The sequence below is a fragment of the Oryx dammah genome, unplaced genomic scaffold, assembly GCF_014754425.2.
Source record: "Oryx dammah isolate SB20612 unplaced genomic scaffold, SCBI_Odam_1.1 HiC_scaffold_25, whole genome shotgun sequence".
NCBI lineage: Eukaryota > Metazoa > Chordata > Mammalia > Artiodactyla > Bovidae > Oryx > Oryx dammah.
The window spans coordinates 3,413,527-3,439,997 of NW_024070209.1; the positions used below are offsets into that span (position 1 = coordinate 3,413,527).

Sequence of the window (26,471 nt, forward strand, 5' to 3'; positions counted from 1 at the left end):
TATTCATTGGAAGGACTGATGCTAAAGCTGAAGTTCCAGTACTTTGGCCACCTGATGCATAGAACTGATTCATTGGAAAAGACCCTGATGCTGGAAAAGACTGAAGGCAGGAGAGAAGGGGATGACAAAGGATGAGATGGTTGGATGGCATCACCAACTCAATGGACATGAATTTGAGTAAGCTCTGGGAGTTGGCAATGGACAGGGAAGCCTGGTGTGCTGTGGTCCATGGGGTCACGAAGAATCAGACACGAGTGAGCAACTGCACTGAACTGAACTGATGGTTGTGAGAATTGGACCATAAAGAAGTCAGAATGCTGAAGAATTGTCGCTTTTGAACTGTGGTTTTGGAGAAGACTGTTGAGAATCCCGTGGCAGCAAGGAGGTCAGACCAGTGAATCCTAAAGGAAATCAACTGTGAATATTCACTGGAAGGATTGATGCTGAAGTAGAAGCTCTAATACTTTGGCCACCTGATGTGAAGAGCTGATCTTGATGTTGGGAAAGATTGAAGGCAGAAGGAGAAGAGGGCAGCAGGGGATTAGATGTTTGGATGGCATCACCAATGCAGTGGACATGAACTTGGGCAAACTCTGGGAGATGGTGGGAGACAGGGAAGCCTGGCATGCTGCAGTCCATGGGCTTGCAAAGAATCGGACACAACTTGGTGAGTGAACAACAACAATGCTTCCTAAGGCCCACTTGACTTTACAGTCTAGGGTGTCTGGCTCTCATTGAGTGATCAAACCATCATGGTTATCCAGGTCATTAAGACCTTTTTTTGTACAGTTTTGTGAATTCTTGCCACCTCTTCTTAGTATCTTCTGCTTCTGTTAGTTTCATACCATTTCTGTCCTTTATTGTGCCCATCTTTGCATGAAATGTTCCCTTGATATCTCTTGATAATTTCTTGAAGAGATCTCCAGTGTTTCCAGTTCTATTGTTTTCCTCTGTTTATTTGCATTATTCACTTAAGTCTTTTTTTCTCTCCTTGCTATTCTTTGGAACTCTGCATTCAGTTGGGTATATCTTTCCCTGTATCCTTTGCCTATAAGTGGTATCATACAATGCTTGTCTTTCTGATTTATTTCATTTCATATGATAACCTCTAGGTCCATCCATGGTGCTGCAAATGGCATTGTTTCATTCTTTCTGTGGTTGAATAATATTCCATTGTATATATGTGCCACATCTTCTTTATTCATTCCTCTATTGATGGACACCTAGGTTGCTTCCATGTCTTGGCTGGGGTAAATAGTGCACCATGAACATTGGTACACAGGTGCTTTTTGAGCTTTAAGCTACATGGAACTGCCTCAGGGACCTTGTTAAAGTGCAAGTTCTGACTCAGTGAATCCAGGTGGGGCCCAGGAATGTGCATCCCGAGCCAGCTCCCAGGTGCTGCTGCTGCTCCTGGGACCTCACTTAGAGGCCTTAAAAACTCACCCACACTGAATTCTTTTCATTAGTCCTTATGCTCAGGTCCTGGGGGCAGTGTGTGTTTGCTGAGTTAAAGCTGACTGAAGCCCATCAGCAGCCCATCAGATGAGCCAATAGTGCCTGTTATCACCAAATTTCAACACTGAGCCCTCAGGACTGTGGGCACTGTCTGGCCCCTCATTAGCTTCTTGGCTATCAAAATGGTGTTGACATGATGGAACCCTGGGAACAAAAGAATAAATCTCAGCACAAGGTATCATTTTTCCAGGATCAGTAAATACCATTTGGTTGAGCTAAGTGTCCTCTAATGAACAGAAGAGTCATCAGTTAAAATCCCAATGGCTTCTCAATTCTCTGTTCTGTTCTGCCTTCCTGTCTTTTGTTTGTGGGAATTGACAAGGTACAGGGGAAAGCAGTGAACACTTGGAAGATGCTTAGCATCACAGAAGAGCAAATTCACAGCTTTGCGATAATGAATAGACATGTGCACTTACTATCCTAATGTGGCAAATCTCTTCTTATTTCAGATTCCATGCATTTGCAGAGAGAACAGAGTGTGTAGAATTTCCTGGCTTTCCCATTAAGGATGGTGACAGTGTGATTACTTGGAATTCAAGGAAACTGAAAGGAAAACTCCCTCCAGGTATCTGGGGTCAAAAGGAAGTGTGTACTTTATGTCTTAATAACTCCAGATGATTCCTAGCCTTGAAAAATAAAGCACAAGGGAGAGAGACTAACCGTATCTTTTGTATTATTCATGTGGTACAAGGGCAGAGTTCATAGATGTTAATGGAGCATTTGGCAGCCTGGCAACCAGGCATAAGTGCATTTATTACCTGAGGAAGTAGCCTCAGTGAGATGTGTTTCCTAACTTGGGAAACTTCTAGAGACATGGCCCCAGGCGTGTCAGTGCAGTCTTCATTCTTGGACAGGCAGAGCTGCTCTGTGGCCCGGGTTGTCTGGAAGCTATAATGAGGATGCCCGCAGTTCTTGTGGGTTTTCTGCTGCCTCCCCGTCAGGGCTGGCAGTGCTGCTAGATGTACATGCTGGATGATCCTGCCTCTTGTGAGGACCAAGGGCATACAGGAAACTCTGGAGGCTGAATGAACTTCCTCTTTCATTCAAAAGATGTGATCAGAGAGTTTAATAGGCATTGAGAACAAGCTCAGGAAATAAGTGAGAAATAGTACTGTGATTCAGGAATCCAGTTCTAGAAGCTTCCTCTGAAAGCAGGAGATGGGAGTTTCTTTGGGGAGCTGATGAAATTGCTAAACTCGAAATACACTGAGTAAACACCACCGAGAGGAGTGGAGCAGGGAAGGCAGCTCCTGTGGGAATGTGAGATGACCCAGCACAGAGGGCATCAGAAGTCTGAGAAAGCCTATCCTGACCCCTATCTTCCCGCTCATTTATAATAATCATCAGGAAGACTTCTAGCTTCAAACAGCCAGGAACTATACTTTGGGGGTAGTTTGGGGCTGGGGAAGAAGTGCAGGGTACACATGTTTGCAAGTTTCCTCTGTTTACATAACAGTGTTGCAGAGGCTCCAGAGAGAAGGGCCCTGGGACTGCATTGGAGCCACTTGCATTCGCAGCTCGGGGGTTGACACACACTTTGTGAGTTCAGATTCTGGGTCACTCCAGAGCAGGGGAAGGTTCTAGTTGAGCTCATCAGGGTCACTGCTTTGGGTCACTTACACCTTTGCTCTGATGGTGAGGTGGACTTCTCCAGGGGATTTGAGAAAATGTCAGTTGATAAACAAGATTGATGCTAATCTAAGAAAAACATTAATTTAGGATGTATGCCTTGCCTTTGAAAGTAATTTATAAGATTAAACCTAGTGGGCAATGAATCAGTCAAGGTAAAGAATGTGAGATGTCACCAGCTCCCCAAGGCACACCGGTGACCATAAATGGGGTTTAATTCAGGCCTATGTGTTCCTTGGCAACTTATTATAAAGGGAAGCATCTCTGTCTGCGTAGCTTACATTTTCAACAACTACCCTCTTTCCAATTCCCTTGAAGCATACAAATCAAATTACAGATAAAAACTTTTTTCTTAGAATGACGTCCTCAGGGCGTGGCCTGCCATTCTAATGCCATTTCAGTGATCACATGTTCTGAACTAGGGAGAGAATCCCAAATCCTAAATATGTGATCTTGTCCCTTCAATCCATCACAGTGTCCTAGAAATGACAGCATTTCTACCAACCTACCTCTCCTACTCAAAAAAAAAACAACAAAAAAACCACCCTGCCTGGAAATCCTTGAGATGGTTTTGGTTTGGAAAATGTGTGCATTTCAGCCTCCCTCGGGCTCAGAGGCAGTTCTCCAGTCTTGCCCTGATCAGTTCCCCGTCGCTGTCTCTCCGTCATCTGTCTCAAGCATTTATCAGTTGAGCTCCTTCAAGGCCCTCTTTCTTCTCCTCTGGAGATAATTCCGCCTTCTGTTATGTAGAAAAGACATACTGTCAAGTGCGGGGTTGGGGGTTGGAGGAGCGGTGCTCAGAGAAGCGAACTGGCAACTGAAAGAAATGTCCTGCTGTTTCTGACTTTGAGGTTTCCAGAGCATGAGTTCCCCTCACCCCATGCACTACATCAAGACTATAAACCTCTGTAGTCAAGATAATAGTTTTTAAAAACTGTTGTAAAATGTACATAACATAAAATTTATCATCTTAAGGACTTCCCTGACAGTCCAGTAGTTAAGACACCATGCTGCAGGGGGCATGGGTTTGATCCCAGGTCGGGGAACTAAGATGTCATATGCCAAGTGGCACAGCCAAAAAAAATTTGTCATCTGAACCATTTTTAAAGTGTTAAGTACATTCTCTAAACTCAGGAGTGTCAAGTACCTTCACTGTGTTGTGCAACCATCTCCAGAACTTTGTCCCTCTTGGAAAACTGAAACTCTGTACCCATTTTAAAAAACTCTCCATTTCTCCCTCTCCATAGCCCTGCCCCCAACATTTACCATTCTGCTTCCTGTCTCTGAATCTGACTGCTCTAGGTAATTGGAATCACACAGCATGTGTCATTTTGTGACCGGCTAATTTTACTTAGCACATGTTCTCAGGGCTCATCCATGTTACAGCACGTGTCAGAATTTCCTTCCGTTTAAAGGCTGAATAATATTCCATTCTCTCTTTGTGTATGTACAGGGTGCAAGTCCAAGGCTGGCCACTTTCTTTGGTTTCTAGAATTCAGTGTAATGTTTGATTCCAGTGCCCTGCTATCGCAGCAGATTAGGGGAAAGTTAACCCCAGTCATTCCCAGGGATGACTGCTGAGCTTTTCCCACAGCTTGGAGATCCTCGGCTGTGCTAAGGCATCAGGAGGCGACTCTGGTAGTTGGACATCTGTTCCTGCAAATTGCCCTATAATTATCCCCTGTGCCCATTTTATGGTCACTCCATGCTGAGCAGTTCTCTGCTGCTCCTGTGCATGGTGGCTTTGGATGTGGGAGTCCTTTGTAGACTCTCCCCTGCCAACCCCACCATTTACCCTGAGTCTTCGTCCCAGGGTGCTGCAGAGAGTCAGAGCCAGTTCTCACCTTATCCCAGGATGCTCTTCTTTTCTTCCCCAAGCCACGGGGAATCTCCTTCTAATCTGGGATAATACTTCTCTTCCTACTGCTTTTTAAAGCTGCCTGCTTTGTAAACCCCAGCACCTCTCCTCAGGAGGTGGGGGATAGGGTTAGGCTTCAATAGAAAAAGACAGAATGTCTTGCAGGCTATTTCATCTTTCTGAGCTGCCTTTTTTTGGGCAACTTTGCTGTGTTCCTGTTACCTGCATCAATGTGGAGGAAGGAGATGGGGAAGAGAAAAATACAGGGAGAACAGATCAACATAAAAAATATGATCCAACGATACACATAGAGGAAAACAATAGATTGGGAAAGACTAGAGATCTCTTCAAGAAAATTAGAGATACCAAGGGAACATTTCAGGCAAAGATGGGCACAATAAAGGACAGAAACAGTATGGACCTAACAGAAGCAAAAGATATTAAAAAGGGGTGGCAGGAATATACAGAAGAACTACACAAAAAAGATCTTCATGACTCAGATAACCACCATGGTATGATCACTCACCTAGAGCCAGACATCCTGGAGTGAGAAGTAAAATGGGCCTTAGAAAGCATCACTATGAACAAAGCTAGTGGAGGTGATGGCATTCCAGTTGAGCTATTTCAAATCCTAAAAGATGATGCTGTGAAAGTGCTTCACTCAATATGCCAGCAAATTTGGAAAACTCAGCAGTGGCCACAGGACTGGAAAAGGTCAGTTTTCATTCCAATCCTGAAGAAAGGCAGTGCCAAAGAATGCTCAAACTACCACACAATGGCACTCATCTCACACGCTAACAAAGTAATGCTCAAAATTCTCCAAGCCAGGCTTCAACAGGACATGAACCAAGAACTTCCAGATGTTCAAGTTGGATTTAGAAAAGGCAGAGGAACCAGAGATTAAATTGCCGACATCTGTTAGATCATAGAAAAGGCAAGAGAGTTTCAGAAAAACATCTACTTCTGTTTCATTGACTGCGTGGGTCACAACAAACTGGAAAATTCTTAAAGAGATGGAAATACCAGACCACCTTACCTGCCTCCTGAGAAACCTGTATGTAGGTCAAGAAGCAAAAGTTAGGACTGGACCTGGAACATGGAAAGGAATATGCCAAGGCTGTGTATCGTCACCTTGCTTATTTAACTTACATGTAGAGTACATCATGTAAGATGCTAGACTGGATGAAGCACAAGCTGGAATCAAGATTGCTGGGAGAAATAGCAATAATCTCAGATATGCTGATGACACCACCCTTATGGCAGAAAGCAAAGAGGAACTGAAGAGCCTCTTGAGCAAAGTGAAAGAGGAGAGTGAAAAAGCTGGCTTAAAACTCAACATTCAAAAAACTAAGATCATGGCATCTGGTCCCATCACTTCATGGCAAATAGATGGGGAAACAATGGAAACAGTGACAGACTTTATTTTCTTGGGCTCCAAAATCACTGCAGGTGGTGACTGCAGCTGTGAAATTAAAAGACGCTTGCTTCTTGGAAGAAAAGCTATGACCAACCTAGACAGCATGTTAAAAAGTAGAGCCATTACTTTACCAACAAAGGTCTGTTTAGTCAAAGCTATGGTTTTTCCAGTAGTCATGTTTGGATGTGAGAATTGGACCATAAAGGAAGCTGAGTGCCAAAGAACTGATACTTTTGAACATGTGTTGGATAAGACTCTTGAGAGTCCCTTGGACTGCAAGGAGATCAAATCAGTCAATCCTAAAAGAGATGAGTCCTGAATATTCACTGGATGGACTGATGCTCACACTGACGCTCCAATACTTTGGCTACCTGATGTGAAGAACTGACTCATTGGAAGAGACTGATGCTGGGAAAGATTGAAGGCAGGAGGAGAAGGGGACGACACGATGGACATGAGTTTTAGGAAACTCTGGGAGTTGGTGACGAACAGGGAAGCCTGGCATGCTGCAGTCCTTGGGTAGCAAAGAGTTGGACACAACTGAGTGACTGAACTGAACTGAATGATAAGCATAAATATGACCTTTTATAGAGGTGAAACCTTAACCCCAGGATGGGCTTTCTCTGAAGGAAGATAATATATCCAGTTGCTATTTTTTATTTTCTAAAATAACACCTCAGGAATCAGTGTTGGAGAATGGAAAATGGAGAGTTGGGATGCTATTGTTGACACGTGTAGGTTTGGATCTGCTCTGTTCAGTATGGGAGCCACCGACCACCTGTGGCTAGTGAGCATTGAGATGTGAATCCAATTTGAGATGCATTGTAAGGAATCCCCTAGTGGTCCAGTGATTAGGATTCTGTGCTTTTACTGCTGGGGGCCCAGTTCAATCTCTGTTCCAGGAACTGAAATCCCACAAACTGCACCGAGTGGCAAAAAAAAAAAAAAAAAAAAAAAGGTGATGCACTGTAAGTGAAAAATACACTAGGATCTCAAAGACTGAGTGGGGGAAAATGCAAATTACCACATGAAAAAATGTGAATTATCACAAAATCTATTTAATATAGATTAAATGTCAAACTGATAACATAAAAATATGCATTGCATCAAATATATTGATAAAATTAAGTTCTTTCTAACTTAATTGTGGCTACTAGAAAATTAGAAATTATATATGTGGTTCACCTACTGAATTAGTATTGGATTGGATTGCTCTAGAGCCACTCTAGCTACATCATCACTTAAGTAGCTATGTAACTTTGGGAAAGTTATGTAACCTTTTTGCTTCCTTTTCTCATCTATAAAATGGGACTAATAAATTATTATTATATTCAGTTCAGTTCAGTCGCTCAGTCGTGTCCGACTCTTTACGACCCCATGAATCACAGCATGCCAGGCCTCCCTGTCCATCACCAACTCCCGGAGTTCACCCAAACTCACGTCCATTGAGTCCCGTGATGCCATCCAGCCATCTCATCCTCTGTCGTCCCCTTCTCCTCCTGCCCCCAATCCCTCCCAGCATCAGAGTCTTTTCCAATGAGTCAACTCTTCTCATGAGGTGGCCAAAGTACTGGAGTTGCAGCTTTAGCATCATTCCTTCCAAAGAAATCCCAGGGCTGATCTCCTTTAGAATGGACTGGTTGGATCTCCTTGCAGTCCAAGGGACTCTCAAGAGTCTTCTCCAACACCACAGTTCAAATGCATCAATTCTTCAGCGCTCAGCCTTCATCACAGTCCAACTCTCACATCCATACATGACCACAGGAAAAACCATAGCCTTGACTAGACGGACCTTAGTCGGCAAAGTAATGTCTCTGCTTTTGAATATGCTATCTAGGTTGGTCATAACTTTTCTTCCAAGGAGTAAGCGTCTTTTAATTTCATGGCTGCAGTCACCATCTGCAGTGATTTTGGAGCCCCAAAAAATAAAGTCTGACACTGTTTCCACTGTTTCCCCATCTATTTCCCATGAAGTGATGGGGCTGGATGCCATGATCTTCGTTTTCTGAATGTTGAGCTTTAAGCCAACGTTTTTGCTCTCCTCTTTCACTTTCATCAAGAGGGCTTTTAGCTCCTCTTCACTTCCTCTTCACCACCATCAGGGTGGTGTCATCTGCATATCTGAGGTGATTGATATTTCTCCTGGCAATCTTGATTCCAGCTTGTGTTTCTTCAAGCCCAGCGTTTCTCATGATGTACTCTGCATAGAAGTTAAATAAGCAGGGTGACAATATACACCCTTGATATACTCCTTTTCCTATTTGGAACCAGTCTGTTGTTCCATGTCTAGTTCTAACTGTTGCTTCCTGACCTGCATACAGATTTCTCAAGAGGCAGGTTAGGTGGTCTGGTATTCTCATCTCTTTCAGAATTTTCCACAGTTTATTGTGATCCACACAGTCAAAGGCTTTGGCATAGTCAGTAAAGCAGAAATAGATATTTTTCTGGAACTCTCTTGCTTTTTCCATGATCCAGCAGATGTTAGCAATTTGATCTCTGGTTCCTCTGACTTTCCTAAAACCAGCTTGAATATCAGGGAGTTCATGGTTCACGTATTGCTGAAGCCTGGCTTGGAGAATTTTGAGCATTACTTTACTAGCATGTGAGATGAGTGCAATTGTGCGGTAGTTTGAGCATTCTTTGGCATTGCCTTTCTTTGGAATTGGAATGAAAACTGACGTTTTCCAGTCCTGTGGCCACTGCTGAGTTTTCCAAACTTGCTGGCATATTCAGTGCAGCACTTTCACAGCATCATCTTTCAGGATTTGAAACAGCTCAACTGGAATGCCATCACCTCCACTAGCTTTGTTCGTAGTGATGCTTTCTAAGGCCCACTTGACTTCACATTCCAAGATGTCTGGCTCTAGATTAGTGATCACATCATCATGACTATCTGGGTCGTGAAGATTTTTTTTGTACAGTTCTTCCGTGTATTCTTGCCACCTCTCCTTAATATCTTCTGCTTCTGTTAGGTCCAGACCATTTCTGTTCTTTATCGAGCCCATCTTTGCATGAAATGTTCCCTTGGTATCTCTAATTTTCTTGAGGAGATCTCTAGTCTTTTCCATTCTGTTGTTATCCTCAATTTCTTTCCATTGATCACTGAGGAAGGCTTTCTTATCTCTTCTTGCTATTCTTTGGAACTCTGCATTCAGATGCTTATATCTTTCCTTTTCTCCTTTGCTTTTCGCTTCTCTTCTTGTCACAGCTATTTGTAAGGCCTCCCCAGACAGCCATTTTGCTTTTTTGCATTTCTTTTCCATGGGGATGGTCTTGATATTATACTATATTATATTACTGTTTATGTGCCATGTGCTCAGTTGCTCAGTCGTGTCCAAGTCTTTGTGACCCCATGGACTGTGGCCCACCAGACTCCTCTGTCCGTGGGATTCTCCAGGCAAGAATACTGGAGTGGGTTGCCATTTCCTTCTCCAGTGCATCTTCCAGACCCAGGGATCAAACCACATCTTTTTCATCTCCTGCATTGGCAGGTAGATTCTTTACCCCTGTGCCACCTGGGGAGCATATTGGTGTATATTATATTATTTGTGTTAAATGATGAGGAGGTGGAGAAAAATAAAATGTTGTACTATGTTCAGGGAACTCAAATGCAATAAAATTAAAGGCCCAGACTTTGGAACCAGACCTAAGTTTGGATTTACCGCTTAGCTATGTGATCTTAGTTAAGGTACTTAACTAATCTGATCTTTGACTTTCTTCTTTATGAATGGAGATGATGATGTTTGGGGCTTTCCACATGGCACTAGTGGCAAAGAAGCCACCTGCCATTGCAGGAGGCATAAGAGACTTGGGTTCAATCCCTGGGCCAGGAAGATCCCCTGGAGGAGGGTATGGCAACCCATTCCAGTATTCTTGCCTGGAGAATCCCGTGGGCAGAGGAGACTGGCGGGCTGCAGTCCATGGGGTTGCAGAGTCAGACATGACTGAAGTGACTGAGCATGCAGCACACACGATGATGTTCACCTTATGGGTTGTTAGGAATATATTTATATATATGTATGTGTGTGTATATATGTGTGTGCGTGTGTGTGTGTATACACTGTATAAAACACTGTGTGTATATATACATGTGCATACTGTTTTAAGCAGTACCTGGTACGTAGTTAACCAGTCAATAATTTATAAGTTGTTATTGTCATAACCATCATCCTGTGGGTTACTCTACTGTTATTACCCCCAGGTAAGCAACTTAAAGATTGAATTTGTTTACGTTTACTTCTGTCATTCCAATTCTCATGTTTGTTTTAATTCTTCTGTTAAGTACATTTAGTTCTCACTTGCAGTCCATGTGCTTTGGCTTCCCAAGCCATCCCTTGGTTGACTATAGTTTATCTTCTAATAGTTTCTCCAAGGAGGGAATCAGAGAAAAAATATCCCCAGTGTTTCCAAATGTTCCTTTCTACCTCTTATACTTAAGACATCTTGGCTGGATGGAAAGCTCTGGCTCACATTTTGTTTGTCTTGTGTGTTACGGGTTGTGCTACAGTATCTTCTCATAGATCATGCTACTGAAAAGAACTCCAAGGCCAGCTTGATTTTTTTTTTCTTTCATAAGTGACTTGTCTTTTTGCCTGGTAGCCCAGGAGTTTCTTTTATTCCACCAAGCTTTATTGAGATACAACTGACATATAGTATTGTGAAAGTTTAAGATGTACAGTATGATGGTGTGATACACATATATTGTGAAATGATTATCACAATAAGCTTGGTTAAAGCATCCATCACCTCACATAATTATATTTTTTGTGTTTTGAGAGCATTCAATATCTATTCTCTTAGCAACCTTCAAGTGTGTAATACAGTATTGTTAAATATAGTCACCACCCTGTACATTAGATCTCCAGGATTTATTCATCTAATAACTAGAAATTTGTACCCTTTGACCTTTCTCTCCATTTCTCTCACCCCAGCCGCTGAGAACAACCATTTTACTTCCTCTTTCTACAACTTTCGCTTTTTTTGTTTTCACATATAAGTGAGATCATAATAGCATTTTGTCTTTCCAATTTATTTCACTTAGCTGCCCTCAAGTTTCCTTCTATCTCATGCCTGATTAATATTGCATAGATAGATGTTTTAAATTTTTATACCCATAAAAAATAAAATATAAAATCACATTTTCTAAATTTATTAATCTGTCAGTGGATAATTAGGTTATTTCCATGTTATGACTGATGTAAATGATGCTGCTATGGACATGGGGGTACAGATGTCATTTTAAGACAGCAAGTTCCCTTTGTTTGGTTATATACCCGGCAGTGGGATTGCTGGGTCATATGATAGTTCTATTTTCAGTTTCTTGAGGAACCTCCATCCTGTTTTTTGTAGTGGCTTCACAAGTTTACATTTCCCACCAACAGTGCACAAATGTTGCCTTTTCTCTACATTCTCACCAACACTGTTATCTTTTTATAATAGCCATTCTAACAGGTTTGTGGTGATATCTTGTATTGATTTGTTTTTCTCTGATAATTAGTGATATTGAGCACCTTTTCATGTATCTGTTGACCATTTGTATGTCTTCTCTGGTAAAATATCTATTCAAGTCATTTGCCCATTTTAATTGGATTGTTTGTGTTTTTGCTACTAAGTTGTTTGAGTTCCTTTACATTTTCTGTGTTAAATCCTCCTAAAATAAAAGGTTGGTAAATATCTATATACTTCCATTCTGCAGGTTGCCTTTTGTTTTACTGATAGTTTCTTTCTCTGTGCAGACAATTTTTAGTTTGATATATCCCCTACTTATTTATTTTTGCTTTTGTTGCTTGCTCTGTTGGTGTCCTACCCCCAAAAATTGTTGCCAAAACCTGTATCAAGGGGCTTTTCCCCTATGTTTTCTTCTAGTAGTTTTATAGTTTCAAAATGTTTAAATTACTTAAGTTTAAGCCTTTAATCCGTTTAGAGTTGATTTGATGAGTGGCATAAGATAGAGGTCCAGTTTCATTCTTCTAGTTTTCCCAACACCATTTATTGAAGAGACTATAATTTTTCTATTGAGGATTCTTGGCTCCTTTGTCAGGTATTAGTTGACTTTATATGCACAGACCTAGAGACTGTCATACTTAGTGAAGTCAGAGAAAGGCAAGTGTCATATGATATCACTTATATATGGAATCTAAAAAGAGATACAAATGAGCTTATAAAACAAATAGACTCATAGACATTGAAAACAAATTTGTGATTACCAAGAGGGAGAGGGTGGGAGAGGGAAAATAAGGAGTTTGGGATTAGCAGATACACATAACTATTTGTAAAATAAATAGACAGCAAAGACTTACTGCATAGCATAACTGTGTCTCAATTTTAAAAATATGGGAAACAAGGAAATTCCATTGCAGTCCAGTGGTTAAGATGCTGAGCTGCCACTGCAGGGGGTGTGGGTTCAATCCCTGGTTGTGGAACTAAGATGGTGTATGGTGTGGGGAGAAAAAAAAAGATGGGGAGTAAAAAAAAAGTAGAAAAGGAGTGAATTCCTTAGAAAAGATGATGATTTTCTGAGAGAGTTTTTGTGTCTAATACGCCTGGCAAAATAGTGTTAGGACATCTGTTCCGCTCCATGGTATTGTTCTGAAGTCCAAAAATGGTGTGGCTGTAAAAATTTGGCTGATTCTACCTTTGGAAACTAAACTTTTTTGTGTGTTGGTGAAGGGAAAATGCATGAAAGAAACTAGGTATTACAAAACCAAAATTTACTTATTTTAAGGTATGTTCTGGCTGTCTGGCTTAAGGAAAAAAAGCAACCAAGTTCTTATCCTTGGAAGACATTGTGATCTTGAATTAGATATTTAAAGTTTGTGGGCCCATCACTCAGACTTGGCATCACTTCTTTATTTCTAAGCTGTAATTTAATTTAGAAGCACCGACTGGTGCCTGTTTATGGTTACTGAGAGCAGTTCTCTCAGAGGTCTCCTTCCTGCTCCCAAGAACTCAATTTAATTCAATAGATGGAGCCAGAGCAGCTGCACTTCCAAAACTGTTGCCACATTACAGTTTACAAGGCTGAGACTTTAATTATCTCCAAAGTCCTGCTCCTTCTAATAAACGCTTGCCTTGAAATTCTTATTAATATTGCTCTGAGACAGTCCTCTGGTTAATTAAGCACTTATTAAATGCCTTGTGTGTGCTTTGGAGTCTCAGTAGGGGTGAAGAGGAAATTCAAAAGGAATAGAAGACAAAGTTCCTATTCAGGGAACCCCAGACTCTTCAGTTCACTTCAGTTCAGTTGCTCAGTCGTGTCCGACTCTGCGACCCCATGAATCGTAGCACGCCAGGCCTCCCTGTCCATCACCAACTCCCGGAGTTCACTCAGACTCACGTCCATCGAGTCAGTGATGCCATCCAGCCATCTCATCCTCTGTCATCCCCTTCTCCTCCTGCCCCCAATCCCTCCCAGCATCAGAGTCTTTTCCAATGAGTCAACTCTTCTCATGAGGTGGCCAAAGTACTGGAGTTTCAGCTTTCAGCATCAGTCCTTCCAATGAATATTCAGGACTGATCCCCTTTAGGATTGACTGATTTGATCTCCTTGCAGTCCAAGAAGACTCTCAAGAGTCTTCTCCAACACCATAGTTCAAAAGCATCAGTTATTTGGTGCTTAGCTTTCTTTATGGTTCAACTCTCACACCCATACATGACTACTGGAAAAACCATAGCTTTGACTAGATGGACCTTTGTTAGTAAAGTAATGTCTCCACTTTTTAATATGCTGTCTAGGTTTGTCATAGCTTTTCTTCCAAGGAGCAAGCGTCTTTTAATTTCATGGCTGCAATCACCATCCACGGTGATCTTGGAGCCCAAGAAAATAAAGTCTGATGCTGTTTCCATTGTTTCCCCATCTATTTGCCATGAAGTGATGGGACGAGATGCCATGATCTTAGTTTTCTGAATGTTGAGCTTTAAGCCAACTTTTTCACTCTCCTCTTTCACTTTCATCAAGAGACTTTTTATTTTTTCTTCACTTTCTTCCATAAGGGTGGTGTCATCTGCATATCTGAGGTTATTGATATTTCTCCCGGCAATCTTGATTCCAGCTTGTGCTTCCTCCAGCCCAGCGTTTTTCATGATGTACTCTGCATATACGTTAAATAAGTAGGATGACAATATACAGCCTTGTTGTACTCCTTTTCCTATTTGGAACCAGTCTGTTGTTCCATGTCCAGTTCTAACTGTTGCTTCCTGACCTGCATACGGATTTCTCAAGAGGCAGGTCAGGTGGTCTGGTATTCCCATCTCTTGAAGAATTTTCCACAGGGAACTCCTTTATTCCTTGCTTTCTACCATGAGAAGAAGAATGATGATTTATATTCATATTTTCTATGTGAATATTGGATGATTAGACTGCATTCTATTTGCATTTTATAGTGTTCCGCTTAGAAGGAAGAGACCCCAGGAGATGAAACCATAGCCAACTGTTAAGATTTACCCACACTTAAGATTTGAAATTGCTTTTAAGACGTGTTGTTTGTGAAACACATATATTCATTGTCCCATGAAAATGTTAGATGTTTATCAAGGTGGTGAAATAAGTCTATTTGCTTTAAATTAAAATAAAGATCTTTCCTGGGTATTCATTGCAAGGACTGATGTTGAAGCTGAAACTCCAATACTTTGGCCACCTGATGTGAAGAGTTGACTCATTGGAAAAGACCCTGATGCTGGGAAAGATTGAGGGCAGGAGGAGAAGGGGACGACAGAGGATAAGATGGTTGGATGGCATCACCAACTCAATGGACATGGGTCCAGGAGGTGGTAATGAACAGGGAGGCCTGGCGTGCTGCAATTCATGGGGTCACAAAGAGTTGGACACGACTGAGCGATTGAACTGAACTGAACTGAATTAGTGGTTAATTTCCATAGGGCGAGACTGAGCAAAATATCTTAATATATAATTTAACACAAGGAACTGCGAATTTTTCCATTATAACAAAACTACCAATTTCACCATTTTCAATCCCTTTATGGATGTAATATGTCCCCTTTTATCAGATCCATATTATAATTTTAGGTCTCTTGGAATTTTAATCACCTCATTGTTTATTATTATTTTAAAATGATTCATCACTTTCTGAAAAGAGATGTGCCGTTTTTCCTGAAAGTTCGGCCTTTGAGAGTCGTCTTCAGCTTTTTTATATCCTTAAAACTGAGTAGGCATTTAGGGCTCAGGCAGTCAGCCAAATCTCCACCCAGGGGGGGCCAGTTCCTCCCCCAAGAGTCCTGGCCATGGGGAAAGGGCCACAAACTTAAGCTCACAGTCCATTAATCACCTTTCTTCTCCTGCCCCTGGTATTGCTGATATTTCAGATATTGGAGGGAGAGGTGAACCTTTCCTTGCTGTGGCATGAAGATCTAAAAGTAAACAACTTACTACTTTAGGGCATGTCACTGTCAATATCCAGCACACCTAGGGCATAGCCATATGCTCAAATGATATAAGTCTGTTATATTACCATTCAGAAGAGTTTCTTGCATGATTAGGGGCTGTCAGTTATGAGACAGTGCAATTCCTTGAGGAAAGAACATATTAGGTACTTGGTCATTGTTTCTTCATAAAAAAATAAAAGGAGAAGGATAGGAATTCTTACTGGAAACTCTGGATCCTGTGCTGAGTGCCTTGGAGGATATAAAGACAGAAGAGACATTGTGCCCTTGCAAACAGAACCCGTAATCCAATTCTGCAGGCTGATACCATAGAAAAGCTGTAGATCACAGCTCTCAGCCCCAGGATGGCCCTGGACACAGTGCTGTGTGGTGAGCTGTGTTGTTAGCAGCTGCTTACTAAAAATAAAGTCTTGTGTTTGTGAAGGATTGACTTAAATTAGCCTGGATTCAAGGTCTGGATACACTAATTCACCATCTCTGCCCGATGCTTCTCTGTGCTCTTTGGAATTGGAGGTTGACATGCCAGGCAGCCAGGAATTGCATATGGCGCCAGCCTGTCTAATGGCATGCAGCCTGAGAGTGTGTCCTGGCAGCAAAAGCACTGAGAGCTGTGATTGTGGCTGGTTCATTTCATGGGAATTAAGAAGGGGCAGAAGGCAGATGGCTGTTTCGTGGAGAGGCGGGGCAAAGCTTGATGATGGAATCAGGCCGGTGCCTTGATTGAAGGGTGGGGTTGAGTAAGTGCAGTGGTGGGCTATGAGCCCCCGATTGGGGGCACAGGGCAGATGCAGGGGCCCTGGAGGGCTGGGAGGACAGCGCTCTGGCCGGGATCATGGTGGCAAACTATTAGAAGGGATGTACTGGGGGGTCTTGACCCCTGGATTTAAATGCCAGCTCAGGGAGTAGGGCCCTGTTCACTTGACATTGTCCACTCACCATGTATACTAAGTGCTCAATGCACAGTTGCCCAGTGAATTGAATAATGGGGACTTCCTTGGTGTCCAGTAGTTAAGAGTCCACCTGCCAATGCACGGGACACGGGTTCAGTCCCTGGTCCAGGAGGATTCCATATGCCATGGAACAACTAAGCCCATGTACCACAGTTACTGAGCCTGTGCTCTGCAACTGGAGAAGCTACTGCAATGAGAAGCCCACACACTGCAACTAGAGAAAGCCTGCATGCAGCAACGAAGACCTAGCACAGTCAAAAATAATTTAATTAATTAAATTTAAAAAGATTAATGAATTGGACTCTGACAAATGGACTTAAGCTGCAGGTGAGACAAGGAAGTTTAACAGGGAGATGGTGTTTGGTGGCAGGTACTCTGTGGGCTCTTCCCCTGATACGTCAAAACATACCTGACCCAGATCTCATTCATATGTTGAACTAGCCAGTCTGAAAAGTCTGTACCAGGTACAAATGACAAACAGCAGCTTGATGTGACCCCAGCTCCAACTGGTGTCAGCATTCTGGGAGCCTTCAATTTGTTCCCACAAGGCCTAGGGGGATGTCAGGGGTGGGTGAGGGGAGAGAGTCCTTTGGGTTGGAGGATCTTTTAGGTCACCTTGATGTCTCTAAGACACAGACCCTGTTGCTGTGCATAGCAGGTCTCTAGATGGCTTATACCTTGATGGTCAGGATCCATTGTGGTTTCATCTCCTCTCTGGTTTGACCCGGAGAATTTCAAACTCACAGAGCTTTCTGAATACTGAAATTTCTTGTGTCTCATCCCCCACACTCTTCTATTTTCAGTGGGGCTGTCTCCTTGGCTGCAGCTGTTTTGATTTTCCAGCTAAGTTCCTTAGAACTGACCCAGATAAAAATGAGAGCCCTTTCTGACTGCCTGTAGGATAACTTGAAATAAAACCTCTACTTTCTGGGGACTTCCCTGGTGGTCCAGCGGGCTAAGACTCTGCGCTGCCAGTGCAGGGGTCCTGGGTTCATTGATCCCTCGTCAGGGAACTAGATCCCACATGCTGCAACTAAGACCCAGCACAGCCAAATAAATAAATATTTTTTTAAAGTCATAAAAAAAACCCCTCTACCTTCTAAGTTAAGCTTTTTATTGCCTGTGTTTTTTTCTTGTCTACTAGCTGGTTTTGTTTCATTCTGTTTGTTTTTAAAGCAAACCTAGTTAAATGGGTGCTGCTGCTGCTAAGTTGCTCCAGTAGTGTCCAACTCTGTGAGACCCCACAGACAGAAGCCCACCAGGCTCCCCCGTCCCTGGGATTCTCCAGGCAATAACACTGGAGCGGGTTGCCATTTCCTTCTCCAATGTATGAAAGTGAAAAGTGAAAGGGAAGTCTCTCAGTCGTGTCCAACTCTTAGTGACCCCATGGACTGCAGCCTACCAGGCTCCTCTGTCCATGGGACTTTCCAGGCGAGAGTGCTGGAGTGGGGTGCCATATAATTCTATTTGTTTATTTTATTTTTGGCTGTGTTGGGTCTTCGTTACTGCCTGGCTTCCTTCCTGCTGTGGTGAGTGGGGACTCTAGTTGCAGTGCTCAGGCTTCTCATTCCAGTGGCTCATCTTTCTTGCAGAGCACGGGGCTCTAGGGCTCATGCGCTTCAGTAGTTGTGGCGCATGGGCTCAGTGGTTGGGGCTCCCAGGCTCCGGAGCACAGAGTAGTTAAGGTGCCCAGGCTTAGTTGCTGCCCAGCATGTGAAATCTTCCTGGATCCAGGATTGAACCGTGTCTTCCTCTTTGGTGGGCGGATTCTTTATCACTGAGCCACCAGGGAGACCCTAGGTGGGTTGCTTTTATTTTTTATTTTTTCTTTTTTTTCTAGGTGGGTTGCTTTGAGTTGTTTTGTTTCCTGATCCCCAGTGTTGGAATGTGTAGCTGCCTAATTTTAAACCAGTGATAGCTTAGTGACTCCTTGGTCAGGGGAGCACATCCCAGCTCACTGCTGCCCCTTAAACACACTTTCCTGTCCTTGGATCAGTGAGTGGCCACTGTATTTCCTTGGAAGCTTTTCCTTTGATACTGAAGGAGTGGTCCACTTCTTGACATATCATTGACAAGCCCGGGGAAAATGGAAAGCCTTGACTCATTTGAGACTTTTAATGAGAGAAGTCTGCTACTTAACACGTCTAGGCTGAAGCAAGCAGCTGGAAGTCAGTTTTGCTGTCACAGGGTCAGAAAATCGTGTGGGCTCCAGGTTTGCAATTGGCAGCAGCCTGCGATATTTTTAGAGTTCTCAGCGTGGAGCTGGGCACTCATCACGTTTCACTCCTGGGGCTGTTGATGGCTGCAGAGGACTGGTGGCTATCCATCTCTGTCAGGGATTGTCACTTGCCTCTTAATGAATACGGCTATTAATATTGTCTCACTCGCTCAATCTTTCAGGAGGGCAAAGCTCTGGTGTCCCTCAACTTCACCATGCCCTTCTGGACTACATTCTAAGAGTCAGGAACATTGAATCTGGTCTGCCCCAGTCTGTCCTGGTGGTTTAAGGTCAGTCCTTTGAGGGTGGATAAATCTCCTGCATCATCTCCTAGACCTGATAGTGGTCCCTCATTCTCTGTGACTGTGGGATCTCGGGCATCTGTGGACTGTTAAATGGGATGCCATCGGCATCTGCTGGGGGAGGACCTGCAGGGGCCTCTATAAACCAGCCATCCCTTTTCCAGAACAACTAGTCAGGGTGCTGAGTGGGTACAGTCACACCAACTTGGATTTGATACCCTGCTCTACCACTTTTGACCTTGGTATGAGCTTGGACAACTAGCTCTGCCTCCATTTACACAGCCGAGAAACAGAAACAGGAGTAGAATTTGCCTGCAGAGCTGTGGTGAAGAGAGATGAGAAAATGTTTAGAAAGCCCTAAGCACAAGGCCAGGAACATAGCAGGTACTCTGAAAAGGTATTTATTCTCATTAGAGAATAGGACTCAGCTTAGTTAAGTAAAAGCATCAGTGTTCCCTGAGCCAACTGCATACAGTCTGTGAAATAGATTTGGTGTGTACGTTTTTTTTGGGGGTGGGGGGTAAACTTTTTTGAAATGGAATCTTTAAAGCTAGAGAATACATCTGCTAAATTCTTATCTACCCAACCTTTCAGAAGCACCCCAAAGCAGAGACTCCCCTGTAGCCCCCATGATGACGTAAGTGGTGCCAGGTGGTGGCTGGGCCCACAGATGCCACTGAAAATGGGTGAGTGGCATCTGCTAAGTGTGGTTGCCCGTTGGCGTTGCCACTGACCTCGTATCCACAGCAGACAAGGTGGAGAGAACTGTAGGTAGACAGAACTATAGCTGTAAGAAATGCCCACATGCTCTTTTTTTTTAAAGATCTTTTTTTTTTAATGTGGACCGTTTTTAAAGTTTTATTGAATTTGTTACAATATTGCCTCTGTTTTACATTTTGGTGTTTTGATTCGAAGGCCTGTGGGATCTTAACTCCCCAAAATTGAACCCACACCCACTGCATTGGAAGGTGAGCTCTAAACCACTGGACCACCGGGCAAGTCCCACCCACCTGCTCTTTGTGGCATCTTGCAAAACTATAGGATGATATCACCACCGGCATATTGGTATTGATGCTGTCAATATGCCGCCCCAGGTTCCCTCGTGTTGCACTTTTATAGTCACACCCATCTCCCTCCTGCTCCTACACCGTCCTTAACCTCTCAGACTACTCACATGTTAGAGCCAGGATCTTAGTGGAGGCAGACCTTCTATCCCAGCCTTGGACCTCTTACCCATAGGATGAACTTTGATTGACTGAATGATTGATTGCTACAATGATATAAATATCTATAATTTAGCCATATTATTAAAAAAAAAAAAGACACATAGCCAGACCAAAACCTTAACTGAGACAGCAGAGTTCCAGAAAATGAGGCCAAAGAGTTGTTAGCACATTAGGGAAAAATACCAAGTTGTGAAGGTGATTTCAGAGGAGCAAAAAGTCTCAGCTTGGTCAAGAAAGGTGAGGGGTATTACTTTCATAGACCGTTGAGTTTCCCTGCCCCACAGTGATAACTCTGGCTTTCATTGGATGCTTTTTGAATATTTTTACTCTTTATTTTATTTGAGTGTTATTAATAAACTAATCTTAAAATATACTGGCTGCTACAAATATTTCCTTTGTGAGGACTTATTGCATCCTAAAGTCTGCATTTATGATTTCTTGAGATGACAGCATTTTCTTAGGGATTTCATTTCTGAATCTCAGAAAGAATTAGTGGGAAAAATGGAATTTGATGTTCAGAAATATTATAGAAACTTGGCCAGGGTGTGCCAGGCCTGCTCAGACCATCAGAGGTTCTGGAGCCTCCTGCAGTCACTTGCTCACATGTGTTTCCCTTTCAGGAGCAGGGGTCAGAGAAGATGTGTTTCTCATCTGGAGGGAGATGGAGGAAGCTGGCAGCACATTGGCCCAGATGCGGAGGCTGGTGGCCGAGACTCCCAAGACCAGTGTGGCCACAACAGACCATGGTGGGTGCTGTTGACAGGCACGAGTGTGAACAAGTCAATACTGAGTTGTAACTGCTACTGATCGGGGATTGGGACTGTTTCCATGTTCCTTACCAAGGAGAGCTCCTTAGTCCAGCTGGCAGGAGCTCCTGAGGGGACTATCCAGAGCTCTGTTGTGTGTGTGTCTGTGTATGCATGCACATGTGTGTGTCTTTCGGTTGTCAAAGCAAAACCAGAGATGGACAGTCAAATGGTTAAAAAAAACAAGGTTCTATTCAGGGACTATTGCAAGAAGGGAAAAGAGACCTCAGTATGGAAGTGGAATCAGTTATTAATAAACATGAACAAGTGGGGATTTGCACCCAAGGAGCAGGGTGGAGGGCTGCTGGATAGAAAATTACTGAGAAGAAACATCAGGGATCAAAGGGGGTTTCTGGCTAAACCTATCTGACAGGATTCTTGCTGAAAGTAGGTTGAGGTGATCAGACATCACCTGGGGATAGTTGGGTATGAGGAATTTTTCTCAGATTTGGAGAGTGAGGGATTCTGGATAAATTATCTTAGCAGGATTTTTGCTAAAATTGGGTGATGCAAAGACAAACATAGAAGTCCATGGGTCAAGAACCAGCTGAAAAGAGGATTCAGAGGAGCCTGAGTTTGGAGTGAGAAATGTGGTTGTAAATACCAGTTCTATCATTAGATTAACCTGACTGTCTCTTTGAGCCTTTGGTTATTCGTCTATGAAATAATTATAATACTGGTCTTGAGAGATTCTTGTAAAAATTAAGGTAAATAATGCATGCTTTGCACCAAGGAGGTTCTTGGTAACTGTTAGCTCAATCTTTTCTCTTTCACAATTAGGGCAATGAGTATACTGATTCTCATCCCTGAGTTCTTGAGTTAGTAAAGGATTTTCCTCTGTAGTCACTAGTTTCATTTAGGGCACAGCTATTAATGATAGTAGTTAGTACATACCTTAAATGTTAGGCACTGTTCTGAGTTCTTCATAGATATTAGCTCATTTCATCGTTGCTACAATCTTATGAGATAGATGCCGCTATTATCTCCATTTAAGGCTAAATAACTTGCCCAAGGCCACGCTAGAACTAACGAAGCCAGGATTCAAAACCGAGTTCCTCATTAAGAATACTGATGTCTGGCTCCAAGCACAGACATTCTGATTTAATCCATAAAGGATGAAGTCTGGACACTGGGAGATTTTTTTTTTCTCTCTCAGTCTGGACATTGGGAGTTTTGAGAGCTCCTCAGACAATGATGATGTGCAAAAAACCTGGGAACCTCTGCCATGCTGTATTGCCCCTGGTGCCCTGCCTGTGTTACAGAGGCACCTGTGAGGGAAGAGAGCAAGGAGGCCAGGCTGGCTAGGGGAGAAATGGGAAGAGGACGTGAGTAGAGGGAGGAAGGGGTGAAAGGCAGAAGTGAGCTTGTCCAGTATGACTTGGTAAAATCCTGGCAACACTGACTTTTCCCCATGAGTGGGTGTCCTGACTTGGGTCTGGGGTGGCAGCAGCGGCAGTTGCTTTGCAAGGACCAGCTCTCTGGGCTTTCCAAGAAGGGACCCAATCAGGCTAGTCTGGAGGGACTGCTCACTTGTAGGACACCTCTCCCTCCCCCAAAGGTGATCTTAGAGTCAAATACTCAGAGAGTCCTCTGCCATCCTGAGAGAAGAATGAAAATGAAGCAGGACACCTGGGATACTCCAACATCCATGCCAGGCAAAGAGGGTGGTGATCCTGCTACTAAGGTGTTTGTTTTGGGGAGCACGATGGACTGAATTGTGTCTCCCTCAAATTCAAATGTTGAAGCTGTAACCCCAATGTGTCTGTATTTGGAGATAGGGCCTTCAAGGAGGAAATTAAAGGTAAATGAGATCGTAAGGGTGAGGCCCCAATCTAAGAGAACTGGTGTCCTAATAAGAAGAGGAAGAGACACAAGAGACCTCTCTCACTTCACACATCACATAAAGGAAAAGCTACATGAAGACACAGCCAGAAGATTGCCATCCACAAGCCAGGAAGAGATGCTTCACCAGAAACCAAACCTGTAGGCACCTTGATCTTGGACTTCCAGCCTCCAGAAATGTGAGAAAATAAATTTCTATTTTAGTCACCTAGTCTGAAGCATTTTTTGGCATCTAGAGCAAACTAATACAGGGAATAGTTAAACTTGGGGTACTCTTGAGGGTAACAAGGTTTTTAGATATTGTTTCCAAAGGAAACAGAAGGGTTATTGGCCTCTGTAATTTTTAGAAGGATAGATTGCCATCCCTTTGTTTCAATCTAATATACATGAACACATACCTAGAATTAAAACCAAAATGACTTCAAGCATAAATTTTCAAGATGCTTTTAGTGTACCATTTCTATTTAAAAAGGAAAATTTGGATACACAAATTTCCAGTTTTGGATTCCCATAGAAGCTTTTGTAACCTTGCTTTGGCTGCAGAGACTGACTGCTCCTGTTGCCATCCACAGCCCAGTGTTATTGAGGCAAATGCTGTGTCAGCCAAGACCTTGTGTCTGCTTTGTGTGAAGGTAGTAGCCTTTCCCATGTTTAGCTGCCAGGGCCTGTGGGTCAGAGGAGATAGGGTAGTCATCTGGAGAGGGGAAGGGTCAGAATGGAGGAGATCAGATGGACTGTCATTACAAGTGGAACCTTCATGTGTATTAAACAAAGTCTCCCTTCCTGAACATGGCAGCCCCTCACCTGCCCCCCCAGGCTAGGTGCACTGGTTCAGGGACCAGCCGGCACCTATAATCATAGGATCAGAAGGGACAGTTCTGGCACGGATGACTCATCAGCCTGATACCTGGAATGAGAAGATGGTGAGGCCACACACACTCTGGCTGTTGGTAATTTTGACCTCTTTTTAATTACCAAGAGTGGTACATGAGAATTCCCTAAGGGAAACAAAAAACTGACCAAAACACACAAAGTGCTGGTTTTTAAAGACACTGAATACTAAGTATCAAAGGCCAGAGATCCCTGAGAGATACAGGAAAAATCCAAGGAAAACTCTGATTGTCTCAGCTTAAAGGAGATCCAACCAATCCATTCTGAAGGAGATCAGCCCTTGGATTTCTTTGGAAGGAATGATGCTAAAGCTGAAACTCTAGTACTTTGGCCACCTCATGCGAAGAGTTGACTCATCAGAAAAGACTGTGATGCTGGGAAGTATTGGGGGCAAGAGGAGAAGGGGATGACAGAGGATGAGATGGCTGGGTGGCATCACTGACTCGATGGATGTGAGTCTGAGTGAACTCTGGGAGTTGGTGATGGACAGGGAGGTCTGGCGTGCTGCGATTCATGGGGTCGCAGAGTCGGACACGACTGAGCGACTGAACTGAACTGAACTGAATGCTTTGCCATGGTGTAAGAAGAAGGAGCACAGCAAACTTCAAAGTTTGGGAGGTAGAGCTAAGGATCCAGGGAGATCAAGATATCTAGATTTCATAAGACAAAGTAATAGAGAGAACTCTCGAAATCTGCCAAGAGTCCCTCTTGTGATTTCTGCTTATCCTAATCATTCTGTGAGGAAATTACCCAAGGCTGGGAAAGATCCACTGGAAAGAAAGAGTTTAGAGCTCATGAAGAGTGAAGAAGAATGCCTGTTTTCACCAGCCCATTTGGAAAAATTTATGTCATAGAGCACTGGGTAGACTGCTTGGGAAGGTCTTACCTCAGTCATGGGGAATGACTGGCCTTAAAGAGCTCTGAGCCCTCCTGAGGAAGCATCAAAGCAAGACATGAAAGGAGAGAATTCTTTATGTATAACTTAACTGCATTTCAGAACAAAGCTCAAGAAGATTGATAAGAATATAAAAGCATCCAGTATCCAACTAAGTAAAACTCACAATGACTGGCATCTGATCAAAGATTACTAGGCATGAAAAGAAGGCTGTGCCCCTTGCTAATCAATCAACATTGACACAGATGTTAGAATTGACAGAAGAAGACAGTAATTATAACTGTATTCCTATATTCAAAAAGTTAAGTAGAGGCAGGGAAGTATTTTTTAAAAAAAAATACATGCTGAACTTTTACAGATGAAAACTTTTAGGCAAGAAAATGTCTTAGGTGAAAACATGCTGAACAAAATCAATGGCAGATTAGACACTGCAGGAAAGAAGATGGGTGATCTTGAAGACATAGCAAGAGAAAGTATTCAAAATGAGACACACAGAGAAAAATAACGAGAATAAATAACAAAAACAAAGAACAAACAGAAGAGCATCAGTGAATGTAGGTGGAATTCCTGAGGAGAGGGGAGGAGGTGGAACAGAAAAATATTTGGAGAAATAAAGATTGAAAAATTTCCAAACTTGATGAAAGTTATAACTTAGAGATCCAAGGAATTTGGGGAATGTCAAGTACAAGAAAATGAGGGAAACTGTACCAAAGAACATCACAATCAATTTGCTCAAAACCACTGATAAGGAGAACATCTTGGGACTTCCCTGGTGGTCCAGTGGTTAAGATTTCATCTCCTAGTGCAGGGAACACAGGTTCCATCCATGGTAAGATCCTACATACCTCTTGGCCAAAAATCAGAACATAAAACAGGGCATATATTGCAAAAAAATTCAATACAGACTTTAAAAATGTCCACGAAAAAAAAAAAAAGAAAATTTTAAAAGCAACCAGAGGGAAAAAAGACATTTTCTGTAGAAAGGAACAGAGATAAGCACAATAGTAGATTTCTCATTGCAAGTGAAAAGACAGTGGAGTAACATCTTATTTTTTTCATGCAATACCCTAAACTGTCAATCTAGAATTCTGTGTTTTGTGAAGATATTTTTTCAAAAACAAAGGCAAAATAAAGATATTTTTTATCTTTACCTACAGCAGAAAAGAATTATCAGTGCCTCTGCATTGTGAGGAAATCCTTCAGGCAGGAGGAGACTGATGCTTTTATGTGGGAAGAAATGAATGGAAATATGGTTCTACCCAAAGGAATAAAAGACTGGAAATAACTGTAGATAAATACATGGTGTTTTGCTATTTAGATATCTTTAGAAAGCAATTTCTGTTTATGCAAAAGTAGTAATAGTGTGCTGTGAGGTCTGTGTGTGCATGCTATGTCACTCAGTCATGTCCAACTCTACAACCCTATGGACAGTAGCCTGCCAGGCTCCTCTGTCCATGGGATTCTCTGGGCAAGAATACTGGAGTGGGTTGCCAGTCCCTTCTCCAGAGGATCTTCCCTAC

At 42.8% G+C, this 26,471-nt stretch overlaps 1 protein-coding gene across 1 annotated transcript in view; it reads left to right on the forward strand.

The window, feature by feature from the left end:
• VWA3B (von Willebrand factor A domain containing 3B) overlaps nt 1-26,471 on the forward strand; it is a 184,538-nt gene that overhangs the window by 37,142 nt on the left and 120,925 nt on the right. Inside the window, 2 exon segments of the mRNA XM_040267618.1 lie at nt 1,968-2,083; nt 21,138-21,263. Of these exon segments, the coding sequence (XP_040123552.1) occupies nt 1,968-2,083; nt 21,138-21,263 (242 nt within the window).